At 46.7% G+C, this 26,344-nt stretch overlaps 1 protein-coding gene across 1 annotated transcript in view; it reads right to left on the bottom strand.

Moving 5' to 3' along the window:
• GMPS (guanine monophosphate synthase) overlaps window positions 1–26,344 on the bottom strand; it is a 995,590-nt gene that overhangs the window by 512,526 nt on the left and 456,720 nt on the right. The window contains exon 9 of the mRNA XM_069618429.1: window positions 17,767–17,940. Within this exon, the coding sequence (XP_069474530.1) occupies window positions 17,767–17,940 (174 nt within the window). The remainder of the gene's footprint in view (window positions 1–17,766; window positions 17,941–26,344) is intronic.

Raw genomic sequence — 26,344 nt, 5'->3', positions numbered from 1 at the left:
AGACCCAGCTGCAATGGCAACACGAAATACCGCCAGTGTCTACAAGAACCATATTTCTCCTTGGGAGGTTACTCAAATGGCAACGACAAATGGCAGGGCACCACAGTGACATGCCTGGTAGATGGGCTGATTGAGTACAATGGAGAAGCAATATCCCGAATAGAAACTATGTGCGTGCACATATGGTTCCAGCACATCACAAAGCTGACACGGATTACAACAATGAAGAAGCCAGTGCGAATACATAGACTCAATGAAGGAACAGTGCCTAGTGCCGCAAACACACAATTCTGATCCCTGATAGGACGAAATGTACAGCAGCGGTGGTGGATTACTACTGGGTTTGAGGCCATCAACCCTACTTGCACCTCCCACTATCCTGGAGGGGCAAGCGTTCAATAGCCACCCTGCACTCATTGCTACGAGTAATCCTGGAAGAACACCTGAAGGGAGAAGAAATGCCTGTCGAGGTGCTAACAGCCACTCTAGCACCTAAAGAAGCAGAAAGAAGCTTGCAGATCACACAAGAATTTGGTATGCGGCCAGAAAAAGGACAATTTCAATGGTGGGGATGAAAGAAGAGCTCAAATGGTCCCAAAAGACTCTTCCACCATGCTCTTTTTAGCGCAGCAGAGACTTTCTTGGCTCCTGGGGTACAAGCAGCTGCTGCACTTTTATACTCTGGAGGATGCCGATAATGGGTCACTATCCCACGTCATCAAGACGATGCACAATCTAGGTTTTCAAATGAAGAAAGAAGGTGAAGTTCAGAACACAGATTAACTATCGCTTGCCTTTGAGTGGGTCCCGTCATGGCTGGGGGCAGTAGTAAAACTACTGGTGCCTGTGATCGTGTTCTCTTCTGCACGGGCCCATTGGGTCTCTGATGATGTGTTGATATAGTCCCTAGCAGTGCAAAGATGATGGTATCAATTGGGGGGATCTAAAACACTTTGCCATACATAAACAGTAAAACTGAAACTAATATTTCTGGGGTTATAAATATGTCGGATGGGGATGAGTTTGTTACTGTAGAAGTAACAAAAGGGATGAATGTTGGGAAGGAGCTAGCAAGTGCTTTACAACTAGGCAAGACTTCTGTTGACTGTTTCTAAAGCACTATAGCACTGAGAAAGCTTTTTCGTGCAAAAATAATCACACACAGGTGTGGCCAGGCACAAAATGGAAATAGTTAGTATTTAAAGAGAAGGTGCAAATAACTATTTTGCTAAATAGATTTGTAAAACTTAAATTGTAGTTAGCTTTAAAATCTCAAAGCACAGTGAATGCAGCCTGTGCTAAAAATAGACTACAGGCATTGCATTACTGAGACCAGCTCTGGCAGAGCACACAAAGTGACTGAGCAGCTGCTTCCTGTCCATCAAAAGCCCATGTATACTAAGAATAGGAGTGTACAGATTCAATGCACGACATACAGAATTATGAAATCAGGTTTAAAAGAGATTGTAGGACCACATAAAAAATGATGAGTAAGATGAGTGGAGTATGAATCAAAATTAGTTATAAAAATGTTTAGTTTTTCCTGTGGGCTAGGCCTCAAGGTTTGCAAAAATATGCAGGGCTGCAGTGTGTGTCTATGTAAGGTATTAATAGGTTAATTAGCATGGCTGCCAGAAATTGCTGATGAAGAAAGGAAGACTGCAGCATGCATTTTAAGGAAGGACAGTTTTGGATGAGCTATGCCAGTATCCAGTAACCAAGTTTTTCAGTATATAAGGCCCCTGCTTAGCATCAGTCTGCAGGAGCTTGCAGCGGTTGTGGGGACAGAACAGACCGTTGCGGAGCAGAGTTCTTTGCTCCAATCCTCAGTTTCTGTAAAGATTAAAGTGTGTTATCCTGGCAAGATAAAGATTCTTGGCCTTAATTCCCTAAAGGGGTGCATTCATTCTGGTGTGAGCGTGATTAGGGGTACCCCAATATATTTAAGGGGGTACCCCTGTAGATTGGGCTACCTTTCACCACTGCATTACCGCTCCATTTTACTACAAGTTTGGTGGTAAGGTGGATGATTTACCTCCAGCAAAAAACTAGGAGGTAAACCATCCACCTTTCCCCCAAAATTGGCAGAATTACTGCCAGTGGGATGACTGCTGATGGCAATTCCTTGGAAATCCCCATGGAGTCCGATGGACTCAGAAAATGGGGATTAACGCTGCCCTACCACCACTTGTAGTCCTAATGTAAATCCATGGGACCAGGTGGCGGTAACTAATCGAGTTTGGCAGCATTTCACCGAATTACCACCAGACTCGTAATGAGGCCCATTGGCAGCACATGAAAATAACAGATTTTATCATTTTTGGCGCACAAGCTCCAGAATGCATTTGCAGCCAGTAGTTTCCCCATTTACTTAAATGTAAAATTGCCATCATTGCTTGATTTCCTGTATTCGGACATGCATAGAGGTAGACTCCTGCATATGATATTCAACTTTAAGGCAAATTAGGTACTCTGCTTCTTCAAATTAAAAAAAGAAATTCACAGTTAAATCATAAATGGCAACAAATACCACTAAATTTAGCTTTCTTCTTGCAAGCTTGGACTCTCTGATCTTACATTTTTTCTACACACACAGACACACATGCGGAGCAGAAAAGTGTTAAGTAAGATTTTCATATTTATGAACTGTGTCAACTGTGAGAACCACATGGTGGCAACAAGTAAAACAGACAAGTGATCTCAGTTCAAGGGTGTTCATTGAACAATGAATGCAGTATCAAATGAAAAATAAGGCAGTCCTAGTGGTGTTGTGTCAACATTAAAAGGGCCTATACTAAGAAACCTATTGCCAAACCTCATAACTAATACAAAAAGGGGGGTGGCATAGTTCTCAAGAAAAGAAAGAAGTGTTCTCTAATAATATGTCAGGATGCAGTAGCCTGGGTCTCCTTTCCCCACGTTTTGGATATGAGGTAAGATGGGAGCTTGGAGCACAATACAGTCTCAGGCTTCTCCAGCACGAGACAACAATTCTAATGGCATCTCTGAGGACGCTCCCTCTGGCTTTCAGCTATCAGGGCCAGTGATGGCTAGGTCTTATTTCACTTGAAAAAGTCTCTTGCATTCAAGGACCAGAGGTGTTCAAATAACAAAACAAATACACATGGGATTTGGGTGATGGCTTTTGTAAAGATTGATTTCTGAACTCTGGCCTGGTGGGCAGAAGGCCAGCCTAGTGTCTTGGAGCAGGGTAACCTTCTGGACAGGCCAGACCAATCAAGGTAGCATTGGCAGCAGTCAAGACTAGGCCGCAGGAGGGGTGAGGGTGATCGAAAGCCCACAATGAGCACACACAATAAATGACACTACAAATTACTCTCAGTCAAGTGTATATATCAAAATACATATACATTTATTAAAGGCATTTTAGAACATACACAAAGCAAATATCAGCGGAAATAACTAAACCAACACAATACTATTATTAAACATATATACAGTCACCAATAGCCTAAAGGAATAATACACAATAAGGGCACACAAACTGTAAAGAAAGGAAGCATACAGTGAAAATATCGTTTAGGCAGTCCTTCACTATTCAAACACTAACTGAGAGGCAGTCCAATCCTTAAGATGAGTGGAGCCTTGTGCTCAAAAGTACTTTCGATGCTGGTGCACGCATTCGTGCAGTTGAGCCAAAACAGGGTCTCTTGCAGGGGCTGTAGCGACTCAAGAAGGTCGGCGAGGCAGTGAACAATAAGTACCCACTATTCAAGGAGGGTCTCCACAAGAAGGCAGAACAGGATCCAAGAGTTGGGAATAGCTCAGTAGCACAGGCTACCTCGATCAAGGAGAGTGGCCCTCAGGGGACACTTGGGCGTAAAAATGGATGGATGCGCAACAGGCCACCGATAAGGGTTGCAAGTACTCACTGACCCCCATGGAACTCCTGACCAAACTTCGACAGTCTAGTCCACTTCGGTCGCAGCTCCAAAGAATAGCAACAAAGTGAAAGACTAAGGGAAACTGTCTCCCATTATGGACTGTTTTAAGGGTATGTCAGTTTCCCCATAACAAAATGAGCAAAATCCCAGCGGAGTACAGCAGAAGGCTGGCCACCACTGGAAAAAGTCAGGCTAGGATGGTCAGACAACAGCAAAAAGTGTGGGGGTTCACAACTGCAGGGAAAATTTACACACAAATGGAAATCATTTCTAACACTCGCAGCTCCCACACCAAGGACAGGGGGGAACTAATCCACCCCTGGATGAGCCTCGTGTTCAGGTTGGTTAAACATTCTAGACAACCCATCAGCATTGCTATGTTGAACACCTGGCCTATGCTCAATGGTGAAGTCAAACCCTTGCAGGCTTATGGACCACCTGAGCAATTTAGGATTCTCTTCCTTCATGTTTATTTCTCTACTGTTGACCACCTGAGCTCTCTATCCTGGTTGTAGGTCAACTGGTCAAATCCAATTGGTCGACAGGACAAATGGTCGACACCAAAAGGTCGACAGGTCAAAAGATCGATTTTTTTTTTGGGGGGGGGGGTCCTCCGAACCCTCTTTTTTGCTAAAAACCCCCTTTTATCCCTAAACGAAAACCTAAAAAAATATATATATAACTTAAAAAATATTCAAATCATTTGTCCTGTCACCAAAGTGTGTCGACCATTTGTCTGTCGACCATTTAACTGGACACCCTCTATCCTTAAGCTGGCAGTTTATGAATCCAATAGTGTGTTCCTTACCTTTCTCATCTACCTGCGATAGTAAAGCACCTATCCAAGTGTCAGGGGAATCTGACTGCACAATAAAAGGTCTTTGGTAATCAGGGGCCCTGAGAACAGGGGACTTGCACAAGGAGTCTTAAGCCATTGAAGGCCTTACCACAATCCTCAGACCAAGAGACCTTCTTGGGTTTCTTTGGCGTTGTGAGCATAGCCAGAGGGGCAGCTATGATGCCAGTCTGCCATAAAAATTCTATAATACCCTGTGAGACCTAAAAAGGCCCTCACCTGGGTTTGGGTAGTAGGCATAGGCCAGTCTTGTATTTTACTGGGTAGAGGCTATATCTTCCCTCCACCTACTTCATGCCCAAGGTAGACCACTGAACCTTAACCAATCTGGCACTTACTGGCCTTTGTAGTCAAGTGGGCCTTCTGAAGAGCCTTCAAAACAACTCTAAGGTGTTTCACTTGATCCTCCCAGGTGGCACTGAAAACTGCTATATCTTTCAGATATGCAAGACCGAATTCATCGAACCCATTAAAGACATGATTCACAAGCCTCTGAAAAGCAGAAGGTGCATTTTTCAAACCAAAGGGCATTACCCTTAACTGGTAAAGGACTTCTGGAGTTGAGAATGAGGTCTTCTCTTTGGCATGTTCTGCTAGGGCTATTTGCCAATACCCTGCAGTGAGATCAACTGTGCTGAAGTACTTCGAGGCACCCAAAGTATCCACCAGCTCATTAGTTCTAGGTAATTAGTGTGCAGCTGTCTTGGTGACAGCATTCAGAGCCCTGTAGTCCACACACAACCTCAACTCAGAGGAAACTGCTTTTGGAACCAGAACCATAGTGCTGGACCAAGGACTACTGGAGGGTTCAATCACCCCAAGATCTAACATCTTGGTGATCTCCGTCTTGATGGAAGATCTCACCTTATTTGACATCCTGTAGCCCTACTTTTGGTAGGCACACCATCTCCTGTGTCAATATCATTTTTGCACCAAGGTGTCAGACCAGGAGCTAGGGAAAACAAGGGAGAGAATTGCCTCAGCAAACTTCTCACCTCATCTTGCTAAACAGAAGTGAGGTGAGGGGCCACTTACACCCTCAATAGAGCCGTCTGAAGGACTGCTCTGGAACAGATCAGGAAGAGGTTCAGAGTCTTCCTCCTCTACATCCGAAGCCAACAGCAGTTCAGCTAGTTCATCTCTTGAGATGAAAGCCTTCAGCCTATTGACAAGAACACTTTTGGAGCCTGTCCAGCCCTTCCAAAGTCCACTAAATAGTTAACCTCACCGAGTGACTCCACCACTGTGTAAGGGCCTGCCCATGTATCCTGTAAAGCTCTAGGCCTTGTAGGGTTCATGATCACAACTTGCTGGCCCTGGTGTAAAGTTGATATGGGAAGCCTTGTGGTCATACCAGTGTTTCACCAGAGTTTGCCCAGCCCTCAACTTCTCACTAGCCTGGCCTATCAGGAGGACCATTCTTTTTCTTAGACCTAGCACATCGTTCACTACATTAGTAGTGATAGGGGGAGTAGGCATCTCCCACCCCTCCTCGACTGTAGTCAAGAATACCCTTACAGGGTGACCAAAAAGAAGCTCAAAGGGGTTGAAGCCAACCCCCTCCTGAGGTACCTCTCTAAAGGCCAACAACAACCGTTTGAGGGTTCTATTGAGCCTCTCAACTAACCCATTGGTTTGAGGTGATTGCTGAGGAAACCTTATAGGTAAACCCACACTCCTTACACGTGGTTTGCATATACTTGGATATAAAGTTGTTGCCCCTGTCAGACAACTTCTTTAGGGAAGCCAACCCTAGTGAATATGCCAAGCAAAGATTTTGCAACCGACTTGGCAGTTACAGTTTTTAATAAACCTATTGCCCGAGGATATTTATGGGTCAAGGGACCAACTATGTCAATCCCTACCCTTTCAAATGGTACCCCCACAACTGAGAGTGGCACCAGAGGAGCTTGGATTGTTGTGCCACTTTTTCCAGATAACTGGCATGCGGCATAACTCCTGCAGTGACGTTCGACTTGCACCCCATCTTGGGCCAGTAGAAGTGCATGGCTAACCTTACCTTGGTTGTCTTGATGCCAAAGTGACCAGCAAGGGCGACTTCATGTGCCAGCTGCAAGAGGAAGGGTCTTACATGAAGGGGAAACACCAACCTCCTATGGTCTCCTTCTGTAGACTCTGTGGTCTCTCTGTAGAGGAGTCCATCTTCCCAATAAATCCTGGGCTTCCCAGAAGGTTCACCCTCAAGCTGGGAGCAAGCCTGTCTCCTTAGGCCTTCCAAAGATGGGCACTCATGTTGGCTCTTACTAAACAACCCCATCAGGACCACCTTCCAATAATAATGGCATGTGGATTAAGAATTTCAGGCAACACCTCTTCCTCGTCAGGTGCAAATGTTTGGCCAACTACCTCCACCTCAGTGGTAGGCGAGTTAGGGGGAGTTGTTTTCTTTCCCTCTTGTGTATTTGACACCTGTAGCCTTTGGTTTCCCGTTTGGCTTGGGCTTGACTTTGGTCTTGGCCAAGGCAGCCCTTGTGTTACGCTCACCTGAAATCCACGGGGACGCCACCCAGCCAGTTGGTCGCTGGTATCCTTCTCTATGGTCCCCAGGTGTATTTCGCGGTGTAAGTTCCGCCTTGTTGTAGAATTGGGCGAGCTCTCCGTCCTGCTTTCTTGGCTGGGGTGCGTTGTCTTTCGTGGGCAAGTGCGGTCTAATTGCTTCACTGACAGCAACCCGCTTAATGTCTTTCAGGCAGGTCTTATTGCTGTTTTGAGTTGTTATTCATGCATGCCTTTTTCTGTGTGGTAATGTCTTGGTTTCTGCTCCCTTAGGTGTGCGCAGCGTCCGTGAGGCGAAATGGCTAAATTGGAACTCGCCGGTAATGATGATGCCCAACGAGCGCTACGATGCAGTAAGTGCTTTGCGCTGCGCTGCGATGTCTTTATTCGCTGACCTGTTTTTACCTTCTTTTTTGTAGGTCGCAGTATGCTCTCAACGAGTGTGGATTCTTGAAGCCATGCCGATCGGAAGGCGACCAGCCAGGTAAGCCTTTCGAATAGTTCATACCTTGCTATATCTTTAATGCCTTCTTTAATGTTGTCTTTTCACTTCTTTCAGGTCCTTCGGTATGAGAGGCGCGCTGATCCAACAGAGCTGTTCAGGAGCTGAGAGCGAATGAAGATGGAGAATGCAGGTAAGATGCTACTGCTAAGTATGTTCTTTTGTCTTTTTGCTGGTGCTGGTTCTCCCAGGCTCGAAAGGTAGCTGGACACAGTGAGCGTCACGTTGCAGACTGCAAAGTAACGCAAATCGTGTGGTCTTGTCCGGGTGTGGTTTAAATAGCCCCCACAAAGTAGTCCAGGTAAAGTAGTCCCTAGGCCACCACACCTAAAACACTAACGTATATGCCTCCATGTTGGCAGATCGCCTAAAAAAGTAGTTCCTGGACACGTCTCTCACGATGTATGAGCCTGGTGCCAAAGGCGCCAGGACTGGCCCTAAGAGGGTCTGGGAAGTGGATGCCAGGTCTTATTTGAGATAAGTCCTGATTCCACCTGGCAAATCGACTTGCCAGTGGGGATCTGAACTGAGGGTTGTGAAACCTTGTTTGTGACCTGGTGCATGGTGTCTCTGCTGTGTCACCCACAAGAACCAAGTCTTTGAGATCATTCCCCAGCAGGACCTTACCTGGGACTTGCCTCTGTATGGTCACTGGAATCCTGACCATAGTACATTACTGGGAACTTAAGTGGGGCCATCAGCTAACTTGGTGGGCATCAAAGGAGCTCTGCCAAGTTTCACTGGGTTTACCAATGTGGAATCCACCACAGTTCTGCTGGCCTCATTATCCCTAAGAGCAGGATTATCTACTCCATTGATTAGCACACTGTCCTTAAAGTAGTTCCTGGTGTTATCTGGAATGCTATCATAAGCCTCTGCGTCTTTAGGCTCACAGGAACCCAGGGAAAGTAGGACTACCACAGATTCTATCCCACTAGGGAAGGAGTCTGAGGAGATGGATGCACATGGGATCTCTTCCTCCTCATAGGAGGGGAAGGCCAGACTCTCAGAGTGGACCCCCAAGATTTTGACCTTACATCTGGGGTCATTTGGTCATTTGCTCCACAAGCCACACAAGATCAATTGGGTCTTGGGGCAGAGAGGCTTACTATAAGCAGAGTTCTATGTGGGAGTATAACTAACACTAGCCTGAACATGTTCTTGGGACTTACCCTTAAATTTATTTTTGTGGCTCTTTTGGGAGGAAGTTTTATCAGATCCCCACCCTCTTTATCTTTGTGCTTTTTCCCCTCCTCCTGCTTACCAGGAGTAGTCTTGTCCTTGCAATGGCCAGCTTCTTAGGATCTAACTCGTTTGAATCAGCCAAGTGCTGCTTAAACTCAGGGGAACAAGATGCAAAAATATGTTCAAGCATGATTAATCAGATCATACCATCAAAGGTGGAGACCTTATAGTCTTCAACCCAGCCAGTCAAGTTGTTCAAGTAATCAGTAACATAGGACACCCAAGTGTTACTTTCTTTCTTTTTGTACTGTCAATCTTTTTAAGTATTGGGCAGGAGTCTTCGCAAGCTTTAAGATGAGTCTGCTTTAATTTTGCAAAATCTACGCTTTCAGCTTTGGACATCTCCATTATAGCACTGCAGCCAGAATGGGGCAGTGGACTGAGCAGCCATGCAATCTTGTCAGCATCCATAACCTCCTGAACTTCACATGCATACTCAAATGCAGTCAACCAGTACATAATGACATTCTTCTCATCATACACGCTGAGCAAATCTTTAGGAAACCGTGGATGAGGGGAGGACCCAGACCCATGCCCAGATCCCTCGGAGGAGCCAGTTGCAGCCTGACGCTTAGCCAGTTCCAACTGGTGATCCCTGTCCTTCGGTTTTTCTGCCTGCTCAACTTTCAGCTTTGCCATGTTGAACTCAAGCTCCTTCTGCTTAAACAGCAGTCCTTGCTTCTTAAATTCAAGCACGGCATCAGGATCAAAGCTGTCACAGGAAACCTGGGACAACACATCATCCCTGCCATCATGGGCCCCATGGATGAGTGCAGCGACGGATTGGTCAGTGAGAGCAGCCCTACCACCTTCTGCACTTTCATCTGAGCTAATGGCATCGAGTTGCACCTCTGGCCAATCCATGATCCTTTGGACAATTTCACGCTTTGTACCTTGAGCAGGCAAACCTCTCTCAGTACAAATCATTCTCAATGTTTATGACTTGGAAGCATTCAAGTTTATGTTGGTTATTGTTTCCATGTTTTAAGATAGGTCTTAGCCTTTACTGTTACGTTACTACTAAGGTCACTATGTGTCCTGGGTAAGTGTACTCTGAGTACCTTTACCAGTGCGCAACACTGGGTACCTTTGATCCTATCCCACCACTGTACACCAATTTGTTGATGGATTTCAGAACTCTGACCTGGTGGGCAGAGGTTCAGAAGGCCAGCCTAGTTTCTTGAAACAGGGTAACCTTCTGGTCAAGCCAGACCAATCAAAGTAGCAGGGTGATCGAAAGCCCACAAGGAGCGCACACAGTAAATGACACTACAAATTAGTCGGGTGTATATATCAAAAATGCATATACATTTATCAAAGGCCCTTTAAATCATACACAAAGCAAATTTCAGCAGCGATAACTAAACACTACTATTAAACACATATACAGTCACTAATGGCCTAAAGAAATAATACACAGTAAGGGTCCGCAACCTGTAAAGAAAGGGAGCTAACAGTGCAAATATCGTTTAGGCAGTCCTTCACTATTCAAAACCTAACTGAGAGGCAATCCAATCCCTAAAATGAGTGGAGCCTTGTGCTTTCAAGTACTTTTGGTGCTAGTGCACGCAATCGTGCAGTTGAGCCAAAAAGGGGTCTCTTGCAGGTGCTGTAGCGACTCAAAGGAGGGTGAGGCAGTGAAGAATAAGCTCCTACTATTCAAGGAGGGTCTCCCCAAGAAGGCAGAACAGGATCCAAGAGCTGGGATTAGCTCGGTAGCACAGAATACCTCTATAAAGAAGAGTGGCCCTCAAGGGACATGTGTAAAAATTGATGAATGCACCAGGGGCCACCGGTAAGGTTTACAAGTACTCACCGACCCTCAGCGCACTCCAGACCAAACTTCGTAAGTCGAGTCCACTTCGGTCGCAGATTAAAATCCTGCAGTTGCGAGGTTCTGAGGCTTTCAGGGGCTGCGTTCCAGGGATGATTCTGTGGCGGGACAGTGGCGATTCCTCAGCTCCCGATGAAGAGATCAGGCCAATTCTGTTGCAGCGAGTCTGAGGGCACAGGGGGGGCAGAGCAGCAAGGCACCCACGAAGTTTGTCACCACAGCTGTGCGACACGGTCACCACGTATACTCTGGTTCAGACGTGCTCTTTACAGACCCAGAATGCTAGGTGTAGGAAACTCCGCGGGAGAGTGCCTTGTACCCAGAGCTTACAATCTCCAAATACCTAAGTGTCAACTGGAGACAGCGGCGGTTCCAGGCCAAAAAGGTGCCGTACAAGCTGGTCAGTTCACTGGGTGGTCCACAAACACTTCCGAGAAGGCTCGCTTACAGGTTAAGTTGGAGGTGCAGAGAATAGTTAGTCCCAGTATTCCAATGGGTCAAAGCACCTTTGCAGACCTAGATACAATCAGAAACAGGGGGTCCAACGGGACGAAAGTGGGCTCAGGGTGTCAAAACTTCCAACAGGTCACCAGCGGTTCCTTGGCTCTGCTTCTTGGTTTCAGGATACTTGGCTCTTTTCCCAAGTTCAGTGTGAACTCAAGAGATCAACCTGGAATGGGTGCAAGATACCTTCTCTTATCCATAATCTCTTTTACGCCGAAACAAAGAGGACCCAATATGAGATCTGCTCACATACAGCCATCCCAGATGTGGACCAATCATGGACCACAGTTGTCCCAGTCATTCTCTGCACACCAGACATCTTGACACCCAGGATGTGTATTGGAACTAGACAGTCCAAACCACATCCTGTGCGCACACGCACACACAAGGCATGCAGAAGACCACAAAAGCTTCGGTTTGCGCAGGGGTCTGCATGACCAAATAAGGAATTTCCCGGGTCTGCTCGACCTGGGGAAGGCAAAGGGACAAGATCGCCAAAGTACAGAAAAAAGGACCTCGTGGCATGGCCATTTTAGGCACTGGCCATGGTCCTGGGGCAAACGTGGTATGGACCATAGGAAAAGGGTTAAAAATACACGAAAAGTAACAGCTGCCACCAACTGTCCAAGGCACATTGGTACATTCACTGAAAAAAAACATTTGGGGGTGTCAAAATGAGCAAATGCCTAGCGGAGTAGAGCAGAAGGCTGGGCTCCACTGGGTAAAGTCAGCCTTGGATGGTCACACAACAGCAACAAAAAAAAAGTTTGGGGTTTCACAACTGGAGGGAAAAATTACCCCGAAATGGAAATTACAGCTTTCACCCGGTATTCGCTGCCTCTGGGCTCAAATCCCTAGAAAGTTCTTTAAGAATTAAGACCCTGGATAGCTATGGCTTCGTGCTTTCGAAGGCCTTTCCGGTTCGAACATAAAGTTCCTTTAACAAATAAAAGTTTGTTTCCAATGTTTACCGGGTGTTGGGTTCACCCTTGGGTGGTCATCTTCTGGGCGCATGACACTTCTTAAGTTTCAACTTCCCTTCTTTGCTCACAAATCTTGGCGTCATTTCAAAATAGGTCAAGTTGACATCCCTCCACCGTGTTCACTCTTGTCAACACACTGTTTCTTGGGACTTTAGACCTGCCCCCTTCTCGTCAGCATCCCTCGGGATCACTCTTGTCAGCTTCACATTCGCTTGTATTTGCGGGAATTCACTTAACTTGCTTTCTCATGTGGCGGGATTCACTTCTGTTGCTTTCACACTGATGTAGATAAAAGTCTTTCGATTGTACAAGGATTTTACTAGACCTCCTGTATGACCACTTGGACCTCTTTCAGCAACTCTCCTACGGCCTTCTGGTATCCGTAGTTTCGCTTAGACGGGGATCGACCAGAGTCTCTTGAATTAGCACCCAAGGGTTACCGGTTCTTCCCTCTGCAGCTTGTCTCCCCTTAAACACTTATTACAGTTCATTACGTAGTTCATTAAATTTGGTTCAAACTTGCCGCTTTGCGCTTCTCATTCAACACAGCCTAGTTCTGATCGATTCTCCCCTCGACTCACTGGCTGTGATGAACCGTTTGGCTTTTCTTCTTCATTGGAGTGAAGGCAGGTACCATCGTCGGGCGAGCATCCCTCACTCCTGCTCATCAGCGTAGACTTGCCCCATGTAACGTTGACATCTGCTACAAGACACATGTGCTATTGTTCACGGTCTTATGCTCTCTTCCACAAAGGTTCAGCGTGTCTCAGACGAAAAAGGGCAAGATCACTTCTCTCCTCGCCACCCTCTCGATTTCCTGCCACCTTTCTCCTTCTCTTGAACTGATTAGCCATCTTGTCGTGCTGTCTGCCATGCTCGTACTGTGCTCTCCTGGCTGCACCGTTTATCCCTGTTGGGAAGGGAAAGGGCTGTCAGGTGTGTGTGATTCTGATCAATTGCCCGACTTTGCCTGACCCTTGTACTGGGACATGTCAGGTAACTGCTCTGGTGTTAGTCCCTTGTCCTTTGTGTTGTGCAAGTGTTCATGTTGGAAAAAGGGGGCAGGGGGTAGTGGTTTGGAACGTCCTACGAAAGAGGATGGGGAAAAGGTGTTAAAGGAAGGGGGATACCGCGTCTCACCCGTCGGTGTCCTACTCATACTCCCCAAGGACACCCCCCCCCCGATCCTGGTGATCCTCCCTTACTGGTCCACCCCCAGGAACTGGATGCAATAGCAATGACCGTGTCCTGGCCACCTGGATGACAGAGCCCCGGGGACTAGCCACAGAGACACCTTCAGGTTTCTCACAAAACCCCAAACTTTTTCGTTGGACTTGGTCATTATTTGTCCTTGTGCCTAGGTGAAGGGGAATCTCCCCCCCCCCCCTAGTCTTTTACTCTTTTTATGGGTGACCTTTTTATGTCTCTCCATAGTGTGTGATTGGTGTTATAGTTTCCTATAACTTTTGGGCTCAGGCTGGATTGGCCCTTTGGGCTCACCTTTGTAATTTCTCTTAACTGTACTGGGGTGAACTACTGTTCCCAAGGGGTAGAGAGGGATTTTCAACCCCTTTACATTTTATATAGTAAATATAGTCAGCAGTTCCCACCTTATGTGGAGTGCTGCGGAGATACAATGTATCCCCTTTCTCACAAACCTGTAACATTTCCTTTACAATTGCAAGTTTACTGGAATGGCGGGTGGCAGTGGTTTTTACCTTAGTGAATTTTTTTGTCTTATTACGGCTTCAATGGTGAGCTCCTCCTATTTACGCAATTTTTCATTTGCTTGTTGTTTGAGGTCTTCCCCAGCCATTCTAGGTGGGAACGAACTTGGTTGAAGTTTTGTCTTTGGCAAGATTCCTTTGTATTCCCAGCCTGGGCTCCAGAGTGTCTGAGAAGGCAGGAAGCCAAGGGAGGAGTCCAAAACTCTGCAGTCCTTTGTCTTTCACCTAGCCTGAAAGTAACGAGTTCCGAATGGGGTGCTGGCTGCCCTGATTGGAGAGCCAGACCGCCTCTTTCTGTAAATCGCAAGGAGAGATTTCAGAAGTTGTTCTGTAGTTCCTGATAAATACTCCGAAGCTGGATGCTGCTGACAAGTCAACCACTGAAGCTGAATCCGCAGAGGAAGATGAAGAAATGACGTCTAGCGATTTCCAGCGAACGGAAAGCCTGCTGTGTAACTGGAGCCTGATGCAACCCTTCTTCCAATCACCCTGAGGGTCCCGAATGTGACGGCTCCTACCCAAAGGCTGGTGGGAACCACTAGTCTTGAGAAGACCTACAAAATGAGCCATCCCTCAATGTGCTGTGACCTTGCTGGGCTGCAAAACACGAATACACTGGGACCTCGGGCCTGAGTGTGGGGCATGGTCTTCCCAAGTCCGAATCCAGCTGAAACTTTGGTGGACCCCTGCTGGACCTCCAGACACACGATTCAAATCCCTAAATTCCTCTCAGCAGAGTGAAGAGAATCCAACCAGCAATATTTGTTCATCTGGCTCCTGTAAAAAAGGCACCAAATCCACAGAGCTGCAAGAATTTGTGAGGAAACCTTTGCTGGAAGCCTTCTCCAACGACTGCTGCTGCAGGTTCCCATCCAGTGTCCAGTTCCTTCGTCTCCAGACGAAGAATCCAGGGACCAGGACCTGTGTGGCTGCATCCAAAAGGCATCCACTCAGAAGCTCTTATTTTCTCCTAAGGTACTGTGTTGGCTTGGATAATACATACATTCAGTCTTGTGTGAATCCTGTGAGGCTGAGTGGGCGATTCGTGTGGTTGGAAGTTTGCCTATACCACTTACACAGGCCTAATGCTGGAACGCACATAGGGAGCATTCTCTGAAGTCCCTAAATGCTTAACTAACTCTGAAGTCAATACTTCCTTGTTAAAGAGATCCTCTGGAACTCTGACTTTATTGCAACTGAACCCTATCCTGACCTGCCAACAGCTTGCTCCTAGACCACTAGGGTCCCTGCGCGGCCTCTGAGAAATCTCATGCTATAGACTAGGGAAGGACTTTGATGATAAAGATTCTGTCTGGAAACTATAACAAGGGTAAACATACTTACTTAGATGAGTTAGTGTAACTAACAAAATTTGGTGCCAGCCACTACTATTTAAACAGTCACATATAAAAGTATATAAGTACTCCTAATAGAGTTCCACATTCTAAAAAGTAATAAGTACTGGTACAGTTTTATTATTCTTAACTGAATGAGTATAAAGGCTTACCAATAGGGTTTACCTACCTTGAATAACATTGTGTTCTTCTTAAAGTGTCCCATTGGGTTTTGCTTTCCCTGGTCTGCTACATACAGATATAAAATAGTCTTAAAGATAATACTCGTCTTATGAGATGCTTGAAGCCCATTTAAAAAGTATATGGTTCCTTACTTACCGTGCTAGCTGAATAAATGCTGCTCTTCTAAACTTGTAACACTGGGTTGCACTTTCCCTGAAACTGCTTGGAGCATTTCTAAAATAGTCATAAGGTCAATTACTTACCTTGAAACATATGGTGTCTTAACGTGTAATTGGGGTTTACTCTCCCTAAATTGCTTAGTGCATTCTAAAATAGTTATTGTGCATCTATACTTATCATTGAGTAGCTAAAGGACCCTCCAGAAAGTATATGCATTACTTTACTAGCTCTGAACTGTGTTCTACATAGTAATATCTGTTATAAGGTGTATATTTGTAACTGGGTTGGTTTAGTAAGTGATTTCTGTAATTGAGTGTCACTGCATGACTGATGGGGCTACTGCCCTTGAAATACGGTTTATATTCTAAAAGTATATCCAACTAATTTTACACCCCAAGAAGAGCTGATTGCCTTCTGAATGTTAGGTTTGACCTTGACTAATGAGTGTATTCTTCATAAGGTTGGACTTTGGAGGGTAGACCATAAGTAATGGGTAGGTTGTTGCAATTGTGTTTATGAGGTGATATGTTATAGTACTTACTTACCCAAGAGCTATCTTGGCCTACTTGTATTTAAATAAATACTTTATTTTTACAATACATAGTGTTTCAGTGTTTCTTTGGAACATATGGATGCTACAATTTCTTTGTACCAAGCTACAGCCCTCTCTCCCTCCTAAGACGAGCCTGGAGGCTCTATCCATGCTACCAAAACATTCTCAGGTGGTACATCCTTATACAAAGCATGGCACTTATGTACTGCCTCAGATATGGTTTTTATGAAGTCTTGGTAAGACTTTAGAAAAAAACTGTCCTCACAAAAACCATTACAGTTGTAGCTTTATTATCCACATTTTGAGTAAACCCATGCAATACCAGCATGCAAAGCAACGCTAACCTAAACAAATCTAAAGAAACACAGAGAGATAACAAAACGATCACCAGCCCCCTGATTTATTAAACATGACATACAGGTTTATGAACCCCTGCACTTACTAATTGGCTATCATTTGCACCTCTTGAACACAATGGTCACAACCCCCATTTCCTTTTCGTAATCACTCATCTTACTGCTAGGCCTTCAGGCCAAGCAGTAGCCCCTCCCACACAGTGCTAATTTTGGTACCAGAGACCAGCGAGCTACTTGGAAGTCACAAGCGAGCTACCAGTAGCTCACTATCTACTGGTTGTAGATCCTGAGTCTAAGCCTTCAAAGCCCACTGGGTCTTTCAACTCGCCACCTTTCGGGTCTGCGTTTACCCAGCCTCCTGAAGCCTCCGCTGCAGTCTCCTGCTCCTTTCCAGCTTCTTCTGCTCTTTTTCCTCAGCCAGCACTGAATGAGCTCTTCCTCCTACTGCCACCACCTAACTGAGCACTTGACATTTTATAGGGCTTTGGCCCCTCCTTTCGGCCTTCCTCTGAAGGAATGGGGATCAAGTGTGGTGGCACTGTATGGGGAACTTGGGAATCTTAGTGCTCTGGACCTGGACAGATCTGGACCTTAGCTTTGAGAACCAAGTATGCCATATTGGTGTTCCCCAAGCACTTCTTGTTTCTTAAACTGTTGGCTGACTGTCTTGGGGATGTCGGTCTAGTTCGGACCCCACTTGGTTTACAAGGTTTTAGGAACAGCTTCAGCACCCAGCCAGGGAAGCAGAGCATAACAGTGCTACCAAACCTGCAGGAATGCCTCCTCAATGAGGCCAGAGTAGATTCCCACCATCCAGTAAAACAAACAGGACACTTCATCACAGAATATATACATAATGTCCTATGGCAAGACTGTGCTTTACTAGGTAGCAAAGATTCGTGCAGGTAATTAAAAGAATTCAAAACCTAGGCCATCATCAGGGGATTTCTAAATCAAAGAAATGGCAGAGGCATTGTCTATTACAAGTATTCATTCAACATTACTACCAGACATACAGTATCTAGAAGTTTCTTGGCAACATACTTACAGTGCAACAATTAAACAATTAAAGCAGAAACCGACTTACCTCTTCTCTGAGCTTGCGGATAAGCTCTGTATCATTATGATGCGTTTTAATAACTTCAGCTTTGACACTAGCAATGAGTGAAGCACTTTCAATTAAATCAGGCCTTAATGTTCCTTGTGCTAAAAAAACTTCTTCTGGTTTTAGGTTCATATCCCCAATCACTTCATTTGCTATCTGTGAACACAACAGAACTGTTTTACAAAACGGGTGCTATTATAAAATATAAATAGTATCTTTAATGCTTTAAATGTTAAGCACTTGCACAAACATCTGAAGTCATGCCTTAAAATCAAGTTTTAGTTTCATTATTAGCTTTTCTCATGCTTGGTTATGTTATAGCAGACCTTGGTATGAACACAAATTTAGTTAAAAAAGCATTATCTTGCATGTGAATGGTAATTAGAATTACTAGTTTAAAAACATTATTTTAGCTATCTGATGCAGAGTTTTTAGGTTCAGAGTAATATTATGTCAGTTACTATGTGACGATACAAAATCAAATACGAAAAGGACAGCTGGACCAACTTTTTTGCAGGACTCGGCTGCAATCTGTGGGTCATAGCACTATAGAGAAATAGCTATTCTAAATTAGTCTAGTCTATCAAACCCAAGGGCAACTGTTTACAGTTCATGGCTCTGCTACACTTTACATACAGAACACACACACACGGAGGCGCTGTTGAGCAGCTGATCAAGATGGCTGCCTAGCTCTCGAGCTCTGTGAACCAACACAAAGATCCTGTGTAATGTGGCGGGTCTTTATGTCTATTTGGTCAGTAAAGCTGCAAATTGGAGCCCGAGCTGTGTGGCATCGACTGGGCTAACCTCAAAGGTGGGGGCTGTTGGAGCCTCCCGTCAATGGTCGACGGGGCCTTGCCGGTGGAGCGCACTGTCCGAGGCCATGACATCCATTGGTGGGGCCAGCTCTGGTCCTGTTACATAAGCCTGCCGCCGGAGCAGCTGCTCTTGTGACGCTGCGGCCCCTGAAGCCTGCTAGGCGGGACGGGCTCACCTGAGTGCGGTAAGTCAGATCGCGAATGATGGGGGGCGAATCTACCGCCCATCATTACCAACAAGGGAGCCTGCGCTGCATTGACCGAGCCGCTCCCGTATTAATAATTCTGCAGCAATGGGCCGCTGACTGCTGGTACTACGCTTGTCTCGGGAGCAAGGCATCCCACTGCCGGGCAGACACCGATTATCAACCACTGAGCGTCTTGGACAGGAGGAGGTGGGAACAGCTATACTCCCGGATAGGGATCATCACTGGCAGGCCTCAGAGTGTGTGGTGACCAACCCCAGGGGCGCTCTGCTACAGACGAACAAGTTACTTCTTACCTTGTAACGTTCTTTCGACGGGATGTTCCTCCGACGTATTACTTATCTTAGATATCTCCTTCCAGCTCTGCTGGCCTCGGAAAATTTTTCTCTAGAGGGCGCTGCGCGTTGATGTCCTCCGAGTCGATGTCCCTCGACAGCCGCCGTATGGACGTCGACGTCATCCTGCCTATAAAGGTCGCGCACAGCGTCCGTTGCTCAGTTCCGTTTTGTAGCCCACAATAATTCTTTCTGGACTAGACTAATCACCCTGAAGGAGCGTAAGCTGCAACAACAAGGGAAGTAGAACTGCGGGGATGGATGGGAGGGTCCATAAGGAATACGTCGGAGGAACATCCCGTCGAAAGAACATTACAAGGTAAGAAGTAACTTGTTCTTCGAAGGGATTATGTCCTCCGACGTATTCCTTATCTTAGATGGGCTCCCATAGCAGTATTCTATCATTGGAGGAGGGAGTACTGACTTCACGCTGTCTTCTATTGATGAAGAGAGTGCAGTACAGCCCTTCCAAACCTAGTCTCTTGACTGGAGGAGGAATCCAAATTGTAAAAACGTGTAAAGGTATGGATAGACGACCATGTAGCGGCCGCACAGATGTCTTTAACTGGCACACCTCTTTTGAGGGCCGATGAAGCTGCAATACCTCTGGTCGAATGAGCCCTAAGGTTTTGAGGGGGCTCTTTCCCTGCCAGTTTATAACATTCCAGAATGGCTAGAATGATCCATCTGGAAATGGTCTGCTTAGTTATTGGTAACCCCAGCTTGTGACCTGTGTAACCTACAAACAGCTGGTCTGCCTGTCTTATCCTGGCTAGTCTACTGATGTAAAAACTTAAAGCCCTTCTAGGGTCTAGTCTGTGTAACCTCTCTTCCTCTTTCCCGGATGCGGAGGAGGAGGATAGAAAGATGGTAGGGTAATCTTCTGAGTGATATGGAATTCAGAAACCACCTTTGGGAGGAAATTAGGCTTCACTTGCAGGACAACTTTGTCTTTGTGAAAGATTGTATGGGTGGGTTTACAAGAAAGAGCTTGTAATTCGCTCACCCTTCTAGCAGATGTAAGTGCTATTAATAAAACAGTTTTAAGGGTAAGGAATCTTAACGAACAAGAATGGAGTGGTTCGAAAGGTGTGCCCATCAGGAAAGTTAGCACTAAGTTTAAATCCCATAGGGGAACTTGGGATGGTCTTGGGGGATAAACATTGGTTAACCCCTTTAGAAACTGTATTACCAAGGGTAACTTGAAATAGGATGGTTCTTCCGCAGTGCGCTTAAAGATGGATAGCGCTGCAAGATAGCCCTTAATGGTGCCAACTTGAAGGCCTGAATTCGCCAAATATAGTATTACCAAGGGTAACTTGAAATAGGATGGTTCTTCCGCAGTGCGCTTAAAGATGGATAGCGCTGCAAGATAGCCCTTAATGGTGCCAACTTGAAGGCCTGAATTCGCCAAATATAGTAGGAAGGACAAAACCATTGGTGTACCACATGAAAAGGGGTCGATATTCTGTTCTCTACACCAGCTGCAAAATCTGTTCCAGCGGTATAAAGACTTTGTTGCTGGCCTCCTTGCCGAAAGCAACACCTCCATAACATCATCAGGGAGGTCCCAATCCTTGTACCTCAGCCTTTCAGAAGCCAAGCGTGAAGGTTGAGGGTTTTGATGTCTGGATGGAGAACCTGACCTCCCTTCTGTGAGAGTAGGTTCTCTCTGAGTGGAAGTTGAATTGGAGGGCAGATGGACAAGTTTAGAAGGTCCGGGTAACATGTTCTCCTGGCCCAATCCGGTGCAATTAGGATCATGGTTCTCCGGAATCTTCTCAACCTCCTGATCATTTGACGAATGACGGACTGGTGGGAACGCATACAGAAGCGGAAACTCCCAGTCCACTATGAACGCGTCTCCCAGAGCTCCTCTCGGGGGAAATTCCCTTGAGCAGAACAGATTGCATTTCCTGTTGAGGCTGGTGGTGAACAGATCCACCTGAGGGGTTCCCCAAAGGGCGAAGATCTCTTGAAGGACTTCCTGAGCTAGCTCCCACTCGTGGGAGACTGTGCTCTGCCTGCTCAGAGCATCCGCTGTCAAGTTCTTCTCTCCGGCTAGGTGAACTGCCGATAGAGAGATTCCTTCCTGGATTGCCCAAAACCAGAGCTGCATCGCCTCTCTGCACAGGGGTAGTGATCCTACGCCTCCTCTTTTGTTGAGGTAATGCATGGCCACCGTGTTGTCCGTCATTATCAGGACATTTTTCCCTTGTACAGCTGGCAGGAACACCTTCAGCGCAAGTCTGATGGCTCTCAGCTCTAACAGGTTGATATGTAGTCTGGACTCCGATGGAGACCAACGACCGCTGATGGTCAAGTCGTTGGCGTGGGCTCCCCACCCCGTGAGTGAGGCATCCGTGACTACTGTTATCTCCGGCCAGGGTTGCCAAAACTGCTCTCCTTTCAGAATGTTCTCCTGACAGGCCCACCACTGAAGGTCTCGAGCCACCCTGACGGGAACCTGAAGAAGATCTGTCATTCTCCCTGAGAATTGTGACCACTGAGTTCTCAGTGCCCACTGGATGGATCTCATTCTCAGGCGAGCCTCTGGCACTAGGAAAATGCAGGCTGCCATGAGGCCTAGCAACCTCAAAAAGTCGAAGGCTGGGAGACGTTGGGCATCTTGGAACTTGGTAACCATCTGTAGAATATCTTGAGCCCTCACCTCTGGTGGCGAGGCTTTTCCCAGGGAAGTGTCCAGGATCGCTCCTATGAACTGGAGTCTCTGCGATGGTATCATTTGTGACTTCTTTAAATTGAGGGAGAAGCCCAGTTTGTGAAGGGAGTGGCACACGTGATTTAGCTGGATCCGAGCTTGTTCCGAAGATACAGCTCTGATCAACCAATCGTCCAGGTAGGGGTAGACGTGAATCCCTTCCCTCCTTAGACTTGCCGCCACTACCAACATTAACTTGGTGAAGACCCTCGGGGCGGAGGTCAGCCCAAATGGCAGCACTCGAAATTGATAATGAGAGTTGCCAATTTGCGAACCTCAGGTATTTCCTGTGTTTGAGATGGATAGGCACATGGAAATAAGTGTCCTGAAGGTCCAGAGATACCAACCAGTCCTGGAATTGAAGGGCCTGAAGGATCTGAGAAAGAGTGACCATCTTGAATTTGTCTTTCCAGAGGAATTTGTTCAATTCTCGCAGGTCCAAGATGGGTCTCAGTCCTCCGTCTTTCTTTGGAATAAGAAAGTAAGGGGAGTACCAGCCCTTGTTCCTCTCCGCTACAGGTACCGGTTCTATGGCACCTTTCTCTAGCAGGACCAAAGTTTCCTGCAAGAAGAGCGGATCTGGAGCTTTCTGAGAGCTGATCCCCGGTGGATGACTCTGAGGTATGCGTAGGAAAGGCAGGCAGTAACCTTGGGCAACTGTTTCCAATGCCCAAGCATCTGACGTGATAGCCTGCCATTCCGCCAGATGTTGAGTCAACCTGCCTCCTACAGGTGTCCTGTGAGGGAAGTCCTCAGAGTGGGTTTGGGGCGGTTGATGCAGATGCCGATGGTAAAGAGGCACCTGCTGTTGCTACGGCTTTTGAATATCTACCCCGTCCACCTCGGGTAGTTCTTTGTCCCCTTTGAGCCGGTCGTCCTCTACCTCTTCCGAATGCGGAGTAGAAGCGAAAGGACTTGCCCCTCGCAGAGGTTCCTGTGGGACAAAAAGGTGTCTGACGGATTGCAGCGCCTAGGGATTTTGCTGCTGCTTTTGAAGTGTGCAGTTTCTCTAAACTGTCATCCCCCTTTTTCCCGAACAAAGAAGAGCCATCGAATGGCATGTTCAAGAGCCTGGCTTGCACGTCTGGGGCAAAACCAGACTTTCTCAACTAAGCAAATCTCCTGGTTGTTGTACTTGCCGCCATTGCTCTGCTGATACTGTCATCTGAATCAATGCCCGTCTGGAGGGATTCGCACATAGCGTCTTTACCGTCCTGTATGATATTCAGGAAAGCCTCCCTTTCTTCTCCCTCCGGGATGCAGTCAGCCGCTGTAGAAGCACACTCCCAAAGTGTATGGCTGAATCTAGCAAGGGTGCAAGTAGCATTAACAGATTTTAACGCCATGCTACATGCCGAAAAAACTTTCTTTGCCATAGCATCCTATTTTTTATCGTCCTGTGGGACGGTAGGATAAGCCGTCATGACATCAGTAGAAGATGCTGCCTGTACCACCAGACTTTCTGGGGATGGGTGTTTTGACTAAAACTCCGGGTCTGTAGAAGATACCCTGTATTTTGTAGACAGTTTTTTATTTACTGCCGGGACGACATCTGCGGTTTCCCAGTTCGTCATAATCTTCTTCTGAAGAGCTTTATGAAAAGGCACCACAGGATTCTCCTGTGGGCCTTTGTCAAGAATATCCGTGAGGTCATCTTGTTGAAAAGATTGTGAAGGTGCAGACCACCCCATAAACTCTGTGATCCTGGCCATTAAGGCTCTATAGGGGGTTTCAGCATGCTCCCCCGGGTCTGGCCTAGCAAACTCCACCTCAGGGGAAGTGTCTAACCCACTTGCCTCATGTAAGGAATCATGAAGATCCTTTAACCTGCGTTCATCAGAGGAAAATTCCTCTCTAATTGGGGTTACAGGTCCCTGCAACTCAAATGTGTCTTCCTGTTCAGACAATTCACCCTCTTCCATAATTGAGAACATAGTTCTCAATTGTTCTGAACTCAAAGGGTGTAAACCCCATTTCCAAGGCAGAGGGTGCCGAACTTGTCATAATCGGCCTCGAAAACGTCGATGTCGTCGAAGCCGAAGCTTCGAGCGTGGCGTCGAAAACAAAGGCGGAGGCCTCGATGACCTCGACAGAATTGGGATTCTGCTCGACAATCTCGACGCCATCGTCATCGAGAACCTGGGGATAGTCACTGGGTGTGTCGTAACCGTGACTTTTCTTGGCGTCGACGCTTGTGTCGAAGCTGGCGTCGAGTCGATAGACCCGTGTGTCAAAGGTCCCTTCGACAACGGCGTCGAAGACACCGACCTCGGCGTCGACGGAACCTTCGAGGAAGGTTTTGAGGTCATAGTCCTACTCAAGGGTTCGAGACACGCTCGAGAGGTTTCCTTCGTCCGGTACTGCGACTCGCGGCGTTTTTGACCTTTGGGTCTTTCGACCAGAGCATCGCTCTCGGCAGTCTTCGAGGGGGTCGAGGCCGCTTTCTCGAAGACGCTCATCATATTTTTGCAGAATTCCTCCCATTCAGCCCGGGAACTATGTTTCGTGGGGCAAGGGATTCTCTTTGGAGAAACAGAGGAAGAGGAAGACGGAGAAGGGGATCTTCGACGTCTCCTCTTCGAGTGCTTCGATCTCGAGGAGTGATGGAGCCCACTCCGAGACCTGGAGCGCGAATGGTGACGAGGAGACGAATGTCTCGACTTCGTCGAGGAAGAAGAAGCTTTAAAAGTCTTACCTTTCTCCAGCTTCCCCCTACGCTCCTTCAGGGCCTTAGCTGTCATGGACATACAGTCCTCGCACTCCGAACAATGGTGTTCAGCTCCCAAACACTAGAGACAAACTCTGTGAGGGTCAGTCAGCGACTTCTTTTTCCCACAATCTCTGCATTTTTTGAAGCCGGATCGAGGAGTTGTCGGTTCCAACGAAGAAGCCATCGAGTACGGTATCGAATAACTCGAGGTAAATAGGATTAACCTGACAAAACTGAGCAACGGTATTCCGAGGCACTGAGTAAGCGCGGAAAAACGGAACTGTAGCAACGGACGCTGCGCGCGGCCTTTATAGGCAGGATGACGTCGACGTCGATACGGCGGCTGTCGAGGGACATAGACTCGGAGGACGTCGACGCGCAGCGCCCTCTAGAGAAAACTTTTCCGAGGCCAGCAGAGCTGGAAGGAGATATCTAAGATAAGGAATACGTCGGAGGACACAATCCCTTCGAAACTGGTTTACTGCACTGCTTGTTGGCAGGGATCCCAAGCCACCTGGCATCCCCCTCTGCACGTCCCTTATAAATGCCAACCATGACCAAAGGGGAAGGTGGGTGGGCAGGGGGTGACTCGCACCATGGACAAATATGCAAAAGCAGCTCCTCATGGGGAGATTGAAGCGGCACTGCCTCCCCAGCCCTTGCAGGATCAGGCGCCGGACACATCGTCCCCTGACCTTAAACAGATGATGGAAGCCATGACCAGAGGATCCGCTGCGGTTCATGAAAAACTGCAAACGTCTCCTCCATGCGCTCTCAGCTGGTGAAGGAGGTTTGCGCATAAACGAAGCTGAGGAAAGAATCAGGGTGACGGAAGGAAGGCATGGCATCAAAGTAAGGCACACAAGTGATCACAGTTCAAGGGTGTTTATTGAACTGTAAAATGGGTGAGATAAACGCCTAATCTAAATCTAAGATGGGAGCAAGCTAAGACCATCAAATAATACTGTTCAAGTGGAGTGTAGTCAAATAAAAAAAAGGCCTATACTAAAAATCTTATTGTCAATCCTTACCACTATGCTACAGACAGAATAGTGTGGGATAATGTTTCACAAAAAAGGAAAATAAAGTTCACAAAATGATAGGTCCAGATGTTATGGCCGGGGGTTTTGCTTCACCACATTTTTAGCAAAAAACAAGGCAGGACTCTTGAGCACAGTACACTCCTGGACTTCTCTGGTATGAGTTTACAGTTCCTTTTCGCTCTATCAGGGCCTTCTGTGCACAAGCCTCTTCTCATTCGAAGTCTCTTGCTTCAGAGGGGCTGGTATGCCAAAAATAACAAAACAGTTCCTTCTGGTAACCTTCACGGTGTTTGAATAGTAACTCTTACTATTAAACGTCACTCTTCACCCTAGGATCCCCGTCAGCTGGGCAACGATCCTTCTTTCAGGATTAGTTCCTCAAAACACTTGCCAATTTAAACAGACTTCCGAAGAGCGATCACATCTCACTGGGTCACCGTTAGCCTATGGGTTACATAAAATCAGTTCACGCTGAGTTTCTCAGCCGGGGGCAAAGGCCTGTTTCACAATTTTACATTTGTCAAAACCTCTGCAATGCCCTTTTAGTCAGTCTCTTCGTTCAGGAGAGTGGTACCAGCCAGAGACATCCGAATGGGCACCCACGTGGTGCCGGTCCACTCCATCTCTGGTACCAAGTTCGTTCACAAAAGACCTCAGTATATTAATCTTCTTAATGTTGCCACTGCAACCTTGAGCCTAACACCGTCCAGTTCACTATATGGTTCT

Source organism: Ambystoma mexicanum, chromosome 10 (genome assembly GCF_040938575.1).
Source record: "Ambystoma mexicanum isolate Mex_15411 chromosome 10, UKY_AmexF1_1, whole genome shotgun sequence".
Lineage (NCBI taxonomy): Eukaryota > Metazoa > Chordata > Amphibia > Caudata > Ambystomatidae > Ambystoma > Ambystoma mexicanum.
This window is presented reverse-complemented; position numbering and strand designations above follow the sequence as displayed.